The following is a 10,886-nucleotide window of genomic DNA, read 5'->3' as shown; positions in this document are numbered from 1 at the left end:
CAAGTAAGAGGAGAGGAATAGTCAGAGGGCATTGAAACTTAAGAAGTGATATTGTGCTTTGCTGCCCTGAATCACAATGCGGATAAGAAACAGGCAAAAATTGAGGCTTTTAATAGACAGAAAGATAGCATCAGTGCAACCTGCAGGACATATGATGAACAAGAATAGAAAGAGCCTTTTATTCCACTGTTTTTTGGACAATTTTCTGTTGCATATCTTGAATATACTTCACACGAGGAAGGAAAAGGCAGAAGGGGCAAACATGAGTGGTGTTAGACTTGAGGTAAAATTAAGTTTCAGTGGTTTAGCTTCTGGAATATTTCAGTTAGTATGCAGCTCATAAACTGCTGAGGGTAGAATATCAGTAACACTTATCTCCATAAAACTAAATTCTGTTAACACAAACAGAACCCTGTATTTAGCCCTCAGCCCCATTCCCAATAGTTCCTATTGAAGACGTAAATCTTTAAAACCTGGTCATAAATGTACAGTTTCATTTTTAAAAAGGTTAAGCAATTTGCTATAACAGCTGGGCACTGTGGTTTTTAGCAAATAAACAGGAGTAAATACTGCAGTAGTTTAGTTACATTTAGTGCTTTGTGAGTATTTACGACAGCAGGAAGGTTTATGTGGGATTAACTCCAAATAAACTACAGTGGTAGGTCAAAAAGAATGGAACATGTCACCCAGTGTAAGAGTGTGGCTCATTGAGGTGTCTTTAGTAGTTTTTGAACAATAATGGCGGTCTGTGGCACATGGGAATAAATTACATCAGGGTTGAGATACACAGGCAATACTTGTTCACTGCTGATTTGGTCTTTTGATGGGATTTGTAGACAATAAGAACATTTAGAAAAATATACACTATCACCATACTTATCCATAAAATCAGGCTCATTGAACAAATAATGTAGTTGATCCACAAAGGAAAGTGGGTCATACACATCTCATTACATCATAATTTTTCTTGTTAATATTAGCCAAGCTAAAGTATAAAGATAAGTATAAGAAAATAGAGCACATAACATTGTCACATAATTGGCAGTGATGTATTTGACAGTAACGAGACAAGATGGGAATTGTTCTCTCTCTCTTGGCCTTGTGTTTGGTAACCATCATCACTGCATGTCTATCTGTGCACTAGTGGTTGCCTAAGTGATTTGACTGTTGACATACAATAATCTGGCAGACATCCTGTCAGTCCATCAATAAGAATTGCACTACAGTGTGATATAACAGGCTTCAAGCTTAGTTTGCAAAGATGTTTGTTTTATCAGCTACTTGGGCTTATTACTTTACTTTTGAAATGATGCATTTCTCTTCCAAAATATGACAAAAAAATAAGAATATACGATTAGTTTCTACTTAAGGAAGGCATGAAATATATGTCCAGGGCACAAAAGACAGCTTTGCAATCATGAGGTCACAACACAACCATAAAGACGGTATCATTTCTCCTATTGCCATTTACTACTTAGTATTTACTCACCTACTATACATGTATGACTCAATTTGCTTCAACAAGATGAGACTATGAATCAACACTGGCAGACTGGAAGGCCATTTGGAATATGCCCAAGCACCATATCAACACAGTGTTACAGCCAAAGATTTTACAGTGGCGACAGAAGGCTGTCATGATATTTATGAATTGCACTATTGTAGCTTTAGCTCTGATAACCTGTGATTCAGTTTATAATGGGCAGGAAGAGTCCATGTTCAAAGTTTGTCTAAACAAGTGCAGAAGTTTCACAATAAGAAATGATCATTGGTGGATGTTGGTTAATCCATGTTATTAATAGCTTTCATTTCAGTGCTACTTTCACACTGGATTAAACTGTTCACGTAAACTGTCATTTTAACATCTACTCAGCACCACTAAGTGTATTGGGAATGTTTGCCAATACAAACTTCCACCCCGTCAGTCATATTTGCTCAGCAATACAGTGTCACCAGATTGCCAATCTCAAAAGGTAAAGCCTGGGGTTATTACATAAGCATAAATTGTACTGTAATTTTGTACAATGACTACCAGTGAGTGTATCATCAAGCTATTAGTTACTACACAACAGCTTGTAGGAAACAGGGCAGTGACTGGGCTACATTAACTGCCAGCGCAGTAAGGACAAGGCATGACTGTGTGTAGGATTAAACCCTCTATGACAGTGTGGAGTTTGTGCAGATTTACTTAAAGGATACGGTGGACCTTTATGGTTTCATTAGCCTATATTACACTGTTCCCATTGTATCCGCATCGAAACATTAACAGTCCTTCACCCCTTCTTGTAAGAACAGATATATGAAGGTTAATTCACACCTAGGGCAACATTTTTATTTGGCATCTGTCAGATTTCAACACCATCATCTTGTGGCATCATCTTGACAGGGTGACAGTGCAGAGCACATGTTCTCCCACAGGATTGTGGATGCAAACAATCAGGCCAGGGAGCCGAGACACAGTCCACTTTCCATCAATGTACAGAGCCAGGACCATTCCTCATAGCCACAAAGAAATCTACGTCAAATAAAGACACACAGAAAGATAACAATAATTAACTTTCTCTGATTGAAAGACAGACCTGGGACTAGTGTATGAGAAAATCAGATCAGAGAAACTGGAGGTTGTTAGAAGGTTGTTAAACAACAGCAAAATAAAACAGTAATTGTGTGATTTTGTCAGTATATGAATAAGGAATGAATACAGGAACGGACTGGAAGAGGAAACACTAGCAACCAAACACTAGCAAAGAAAAAAAACGGATTGAGCCGTGTTGCATGTGCATAAAAAAAGCACACACAATGGCACATTCAGTGCCAGTGTCACAACACTGGTTATGTAGACAGAGCAACCTGTTGAACAGGCATTGAAAACTGAACAGGTAAACAAAGCTGAGCAGATCAATGGTGGGAGGATATAGTATATGGAGCTATTCCTTTATTAAACACAATTTATGGAAGGCTTTGTCCAGAAATAAATACAGCCTGCAATTAAAGATATTTTGCTGTAAAAGATGCACGCCATGACATCCCTAAAGTGTCTGATGGTACACAACAGTGTTTCATCTGAGCACACGTCAGAGCTCAACACCTGTCTAGTCAAACAGGCAATGCCATCTGTGAATCATCACCACAGGGCAACATGACCGCAAATAGAAATTCAAGAAAAATGCCAGAGACAAAATGGCACATGAGGCACATATAGTGGGAGTTGATAATCACAATAAAGACATTTTTTAATCACTCAGTAATGTCAACAGCACAACAGTAAAAGTCTAAATGTTACTTAGGTAAAAGTATGTATGATCAGCTAAATGTACTTAAATGCGCTGCACACACAATTTTCTCCCAAATTGGAAACTGGCTTTTAGTCGTTGGCGAGAGCTTTGCCAAATAAAAAGGCTGCAAGACAGACGGCAAGCTGGCCATCTTGCTGTTGGACTAGTGAGGAATATTAGCTGGCTTGCTATGTCTTGTGTTGTTGCACTTGCTTGATGTTTGGCTGTGTTAGCAAAAGTTGTCAACCCAATCGTTTTTGATTATAAGTAATGTAATCATAACAAAAGTACGTGTGCAGCAGTCCATATTTCTGACAGAGGTGTAGAAGTGAATTACATTCTGAAACTGCACGGGTGCCAAAAAAAATACCAGTGTTATGCAATGTTTCTTTAACATATCACAATGCATAATTTTTTTAAATAATAATAATAATCTGCAAAGTAACCAGTAATTATATATGTCAGGTAAATGCAACAACTACAATATACCCTCTGACTAGTAGTGGAATAGAAGCATAAAGTAGCATAAAATGAAAACACCTGAGTAGACCCCTACAGTCCCACAAAGACATAAACTGTAACTGCATTTTCAACTACTGAGGCTATTATTAGCGAAGAAATGTTTATCTCAGCTTTTTTAGAAGTCATCAAAATGGATATACTGTCATTTAACATTTTGGAGACTTGAGGCAGGAATATGTATTTCTTTACCACTTAACTGCCAGGACAATATGACTAGAACTGTCATCAGTTCAGAAACCCTGCTTTAAATTCCCCAGCAGTGACTGCAGCCGTTAAGTGTTCCTCACACTGTGCGTCAGGCCAGGAGAGTCCACAGCTAATATTCCCACAGTGCTTATCTCTGCTCCATTGCCCATCAGGTACAGAAGCACCCTGGGGAGACAGCGTATGAGTGTAAATTAAAAGTGTATGTTGGTGGGAACGGTGGGAGAGAGCACATTGTGATTCCATGCTGTTGCCTAACCTAACAAGGCAGGGAGAGTCACAGTCTGTGGAGACTCAGGGGACATTTAGGAGGTTCACGACTCAGGCTCACTCTTCTGTGACAAACTCTGACAAACAGGAGGCAGGTAGGATTCATTCTTAGACAGCTACAGGCGATCCATCACATCTAATTGGACACCAAGGAAAGCTGAAGGTGATTCAGTCATGCATCGCCATATGTGACTGAACTGATCCATAAAGCTGTTGTCTCTAGAATTTGCTTAAGTAAAATGTCATCAGCTTAAGGACGGATACGTTCTGCAAAGGTATATTTAATTTATTCAGAATTGAGCTGTAGCTGCTGCTAGTTTCACTAAGACCAAGAAAGTGGAGCATATCACTCGTCTTAAATATTTACACCCACTTATGTGTATCAAAGAATTCATTTTAAAATGGTATTATTGGTTTATGAACACATTTCTGCCACTATGTTTACCATCAGAACCTTTTATGTCGTCTGAGACAAAACATGGAGAAGCAGTATTCCGTTTTTTTATGCACCACACATCTGGAACAAACTCCCAGAAAACTCACGGTTGTTTTAAGTCAAGGTTTAGAACTTTTTGCTACTGTCTTTTATTAAACCAGATATATGGGACTCTACATCATATCTTGTACTGTGATTTTTTTATTTCAGTTTATTCAGTTTGATTCAATTTCAGCTTATTTTTATCTTCTATTTTAATCCTTTTAATGTATTATGTGAAGCCTAAGGACCATGTGAAATTGTCTTGTTGTTGAAATGTGCTATGTAAACTTTTTTGCCTTTTGACCAAAATTGATACAGTATAAAGCCAAGTGCTAGAATTGTCTCCTATTGTGCAGTGACTATAGAAATATAAACATTATTTTAGAAATATGTACTGTTCTTTAAAACAGGAAACTGACCTTCAACATAATCCGAACATTATAATAAACCAATATATTCACGGTTTATTTAATGAAATATCATCTTTCATCTCATTCATTGTTCTCATTCATGGCACATAATAAAGGGATCCAGGGAGTAAATATAAATAAAATATATTTTCTCACTCGATATGCTAGTTAGCATTCCTGTCACCATCAGATATTTTTTACTGCAGTCTAATAATTGGTTGCAGAACATGCCAAACATATTCATACGAAAGGGATGTCAATAGAGCTTAAATTATCAGATTTTTTTGACACACATTGTAGTTTAACAAAAGCTTGTTTACTTATGGGATGTTCCTGTCTAATAAAAAGGAACCACTGAGTTAATTAAACAACCACAAGAGCAGGATGGATTTGACTCTGTAAGTCCTGCTGCAAGACAATCTAAATAGATGGTAGAAGATGGTAAAATGTAAAAAATGTTTATCTCAGTGAGTCTTAGTCTTTATACTTGCTTTCCATGCTCTGCTTGTCATTTATTCACTTTTAGATAGTACCTACTTTCTCAGCGTTCACTGATTTACATACTCTGTCATCATTGGTTGCCTGGATGTTACACTTCAACAGGCTGCCTTCTGCTGATTGGCTGCAGCTGCAGTAGGGCATGGAAGCTCTCTCACCAAAACAGGCATAAAAGGCAGTGCTCCCAGTGAGGAGCATCCAATAAGCACATCTTGAGGGGCTTTGACAGAAGGCCACTGCCGGCTTAACAAGTTTTAAAGCAGCAACCATTAAGAGAAAGTGAGTAATCTGAGACAGATTTTGGGACGTTTTCTCTACCCATTTTGGCAACAAAAACCTCCTCCGCAAAAAGCAGCATGTCTCTGGAGGTGAAGGAGAAGACCCTGGTGCGTCTAGTCTTTCTGGGGGCAGCAGGAGTGGGCAAGACAGCCCTGATCCAACGCTTCCTCCAAGACACATTTGAGCCCAAACACCGGCGCACAGTGGAGGAGCTGCACATCAAGGAGTATGACATCGATGGGGTCAAGATCACAGTAGAGATCCTGGACACCAGTGGCAGCTACTCCTTCCCGGCCATGCGCAAGCTCTCTATCCAAAACAGCGACGTCTTCGCGCTGGTGTATGCTGTGGATGACCCTGAGTCACTGGAGGCTGTCAAGAGCCTGCGAGATGAGATTCTGGAGATCAAGGAGGACAAGTACACACCACTCGTGGTTGTGGGAAACAAGGTGGACCGGGTGCAGGAGCGTCTGGTGTCCAACAAGGATGTCCTGTCAACCGTGGAGCTGGATTGGAACAACAGCTACCTGGAAGCATCGGCGAAGGACAACGTCAACGTGGTGGAGGTGTTTAAAATGATCCTGCAGCAGGCAAACCTTCCCAGCCGTCTCAGCCCCGCGCTGCGTAGACGCAGGGAGACCTTTCCAAAAGACACTAACTTCCGACCACCTATGAACAAGACCAACAGCTGTATTCTGTCGTAATGATAGACAGAGGAGAAGTGTTGTTTGGTTTCATGAAGGGACAAGAGATGAGAGCACTCAATGCTGCTGGTCAGAGAAAAAGAATAAAGAGAAAAGCTTGGACTTCAGTCAGTGGCTGAGATAAGTGATTCTGAACCAGTCAAGTCACTTCACGGTTGAACTGAGAGAAAAAGAAACTGAAGAGGTGAAAGGTATTGAGACTTAACTTGAACAGACTGCCATTGGACATGAGGAAGCTACATTAATTATTCAATTGTTTATTCAATGTAACGTTATTGCTGCTGATTTGGTGACATGCTGCTGGTAGATCAATGTATACCTTTTGGATTATAAATCAAAAATGTTAACTTACATCAAGATTTGGACTGTTAACAGATTGTTTACTAAGAGGAAGTGTGCATTTGTGGTACGTGCAAAAGTTATGTCTCATGTAAATTGTTTAAATTTAATAATTCAGTGTATGTAGCACATCATGATTGCATTTTTGTTGTATTCAATTCCAATTTGCCATTGAGCATACTATCACTTGTCTAAAAAAAGTTGTGATATGCAAATGTTAACTGTTGATGCACTTTCAATTTTCAAAAGACTTTTCAAAATGATGTTTTAAGGTTGTTGTTTTTTTTTTTATGAATAAGATTTTTTATTTTATTTACTTCGTTTTTTATCACGGCATATTCTCACATTATTATTTTGCCGTTTATTTAACAAACGTACGTGGACTGTGGATCTAAATGTGTAATAAAAATATATAAGCACAAAAAAGTGAAATTTGATGAGTGAAATTGTTGATAGGTGTATAAATTATGTAATATTTGCTGAGAGGCAAGTTCACTTTTAATTAAATACGTTATTAACAGTAAATGATAAATCAATCATTAATTACATGAACATTTAAATAATTTCTTTAAGGAAATCATGTCATTGAACCAATGAGTTAACCTGATGAGACAGATGGTTTAACACAGAACCATCTGACAAGCCGCCATTGGAAACTGTTTGGAAAAGGCCAGACACTTTCAAAAGATACTTGGCAGGTGATTGATGAACTATCTGTCTATCACGTCTGCCATTGTTTCGAACGAACACTCGCAGCTGTTACACACACCTTAGTCTATATCCACGCTGTTCCACTTCCGGGATTGCTCTGGTGCCGCTGGAAATTCTGCCGGATGTCCTTCTTTTCGGCCGGATGTCCATTACCTTCCACTTTCTTTGTATTGGAATTTTAAACTCCGGTGGATTTATGAGGACTATGGTTAACTGCTCCTCAGATCTCTGCAGGGTAAATCCAGACAGCTAGCTAGACTATCTGCCAATCTGAGTTTTCTGTTGCACGACTAAAACAAGTTTTGAACATACACGTTCCACCAAAACAAATTCCTTCCCGAGGCTATTTTGCAGTGGCACCGTTGCTCCATCCGGTGCTTAGCATCCCCCATGATGATTGTGATTGGTTTAAAGAAATGCCAATAAACCACATCACTTTTTTTCCCATCCCGGAATGCTGTGTGGACTAGCCAGACCCTCCTCCACGGCGCTGTGGAGGAAGGTCTGGCAATGCGAGACTATACACACCTAAAGCCCGCCCGTAGCTGCCAGTAGCTCCTCACTGATTGGTATGGTCTGGTGCTGTTATGGACACAAACGCAGTACTTTAAGCCTGACAAGATGAATTTCCGTGTGATACGTGATCCCGCGATTTGTGCGTGATCATGTGATTTCACGGGAATCCAGCTGCCGTGCAAGGTAACCAATGAATGACAATATATAAAAATAAATGGCAGAACATAGATAAAGCACCCCAAGGTAATGGAACATGTTGCAAATATGCCATTTCAAGCACAGTATACAGTACGGTATTGTAGGACTGCTGTCATTTTGACTGTTATCTGATCAAATTTACATAGTTTGAAACTAGAAAAGTTTTGATTAATGTCCTCGTCCACCCAAAACAGAATAGTGAATTTTTACAATACGTTTGAGAGCTGCATTCTTCAAGGGGTCAGGAGATCTTTCTGAGACAGGGCTGAAAATGGTCACTTTAAGTCTAAAAATAGCAAACAGATCTTTCCAGGCCACAGATATTCTCATGTCCTGTTAGGAAGATAAAACTGTGATTGTGAAATATAGAACAGTTAAGATTAGAAGCATCTACGTGTTTATGCACTGCATGTGTTACAGAACCGTGATAACTGATTATTTTTGGGTGGTGTTCCAGCACATTCACTTTCTGCTTTTACAACTACTGCTCCGTTTCATTCAGAGTCTTAAAATGTAACAAAAATGCCAGAAAATTATTCCCTGTTTGTCTAGTTTCTGTTGGCATTTGTGTTATTGAAATAAGTGACTCAAGTAGTAAATTAATGTGAAAAGTGGACTGAAATCAAGAGTTTGAGCTCTACATTTCTCAGCTGTCTGCATATATTATAAGATCTCCCTCACCATCTGTTGGTGAAAAACAGACATTACATTCAGTGAAACTAGTAACAGCTCAGGTTTTAAATGCTTTGGTTCTTAACTTTAATTTAAATTGAATTAATCCAAATACCTAGACACAGACTTCACTGCATAACCTCAATAGTTCCATCAGTGTTCTGATAACAAAGAAATGTGCGCTGATGTTATTGTCCATCATCAGTCTGGAAAGATTGGATTGATTGACAGTATGTACACAAACTGTTGAAGTCTATTGTCTATCAGAGCTGGATTTTCTGAACCATAAAGCACACTTTAGCTTACAGTAAACAACTGAAACAGCCTGGATAATGTCACTTTCACAACACTTTAACTTCAGATGAAAGCAAGTGTGACATCCCAATTAAGGAGGCCGTGCAAACTCTGCTAACTGGCTCCAGGCCTGAAGGGACAGCAGTCAAAGTAAAGCAACACAAACCCTTGTGCATCACAACATTTAAATACCAAACAGTTCAGCAGCACTTTAACCGGTTGACAAAATGGATCATGGTGCAGTTCCTGAAATAGCTGTGCATGGTTCCCCTAAATGCAACCTGCAACCAGTGGAGACAGTTTAAGTGGTCAGGCCAAGCACCCCCCCGCTCCCCTCCCCCCCTCCATCAGATTAGACTGAACAAAGTTTCCTGTTTTAATTTGAGGAAGTGGCCGGGTTAACGTTTGTGAGCAGTTCCTCTTTCAGTCCACATTTAAACATTCTTCCGCACTCGGCTCATGTTCATTTGCGAAGGGAAGGAGGCCTAGAAGCTTCACAGTCAGGCAGGTGTGTGGATTTGTCATCTCATAACGCAGAGATCTACTTTAATTTACGTCTGGGATGGATATTTGAGGATTTCTGGACAGTAATTTTACATACACTACTTGTACTTTAGTATTACTTTTATTAGCATCCAATGGTCCAATTTTAGCTGCAGCGAGGAAAGCCATTCATACAGTCAGTACTCCTTTTCTGAGATGCCTTCGCCCCTGGACTTGGTCAAAGCTCCTCAGCAGATGAAAGCAACTCTGAGGCGTTTAGAACAAGTTCAGGGTCCTGGGCAGAACACAGCAAGATTAATACATAGTGTGTGATGAAATGTCAGCTGTTTCTGTGTTGCCTGCATATAAACTAAGTAGTAAGGCGTGTTTTCTGCCTCTGCAGAAGTGTAAATATAACTGTCTAATGTGTCACATGCCATTTTTAGTCTGAGCATTTATGGGTCATATGTCAATGTGTGAGACAGACTTGTATATTAGTCACATGTTCAAATCATAAATAAAATGAAGGAATAAATATATATGATATATATAAATATACTTTTTCAGTCAGAATTTACATTTGGAAACTATTATCACCCCAAATGTCAGTTAAATGTAAATCAACAGTGATCATATACTGTACACCCACAGTGGTAGAACAAAATTAAATTTAATCTACCATCTAATTATTTTAAGACGCAAAAGGTTTGTATGCCTTTTGTGTCAGACACACATCACACACTTTTGCTACTATGAAATCCTGGAACTTTTGTCCCGATTCCATTCTTTCACGATGCATGGGTGCCGATTCGATTTGTATTGCGATTTTTATTTATTGCGATTCTAGAAGTATTGCGATAGTATTGAGTATTACGATTTTCTTTTCCTTCTTTAACAAAAATAAAAGTTGAATAATACACTTGTAGAAATGATATATCATGAGACATTTCTAAATACTAACTGTTTTCTAAAAACAATGCACAAAACATGTCAGTCAGTCAGTCTAAGGTTTATTTCATTGTAAATAACATGT

General features: G+C 38.9%; 1 protein-coding gene across 1 annotated transcript; it reads left to right on the top strand.

The window, feature by feature from the left end:
* Nucleotides 1-5,852: 5,852 nt before the first annotated feature.
* On the top strand, nucleotides 5,853-7,393 carry LOC116042741 (GTP-binding protein Rhes-like). Its single transcript, XM_036000761.1, has one exon. The coding sequence runs from the start codon at nucleotides 6,014-6,016 to the stop codon at nucleotides 6,638-6,640; it is 627 nt and encodes a 208-aa protein (XP_035856654.1). The 5' UTR covers nucleotides 5,853-6,013; the 3' UTR covers nucleotides 6,641-7,393.
* Nucleotides 7,394-10,886: the final 3,493 nt, after the last annotated feature.

This window comes from Sander lucioperca, chromosome 4 (genome assembly GCF_008315115.2).
Source record: "Sander lucioperca isolate FBNREF2018 chromosome 4, SLUC_FBN_1.2, whole genome shotgun sequence".
Lineage (NCBI taxonomy): Eukaryota > Metazoa > Chordata > Actinopteri > Perciformes > Percidae > Sander > Sander lucioperca.
The sequence above is the reverse complement of the archived record's forward strand: the minus strand, read 5'-3'. Positions and strand labels throughout refer to the sequence as shown.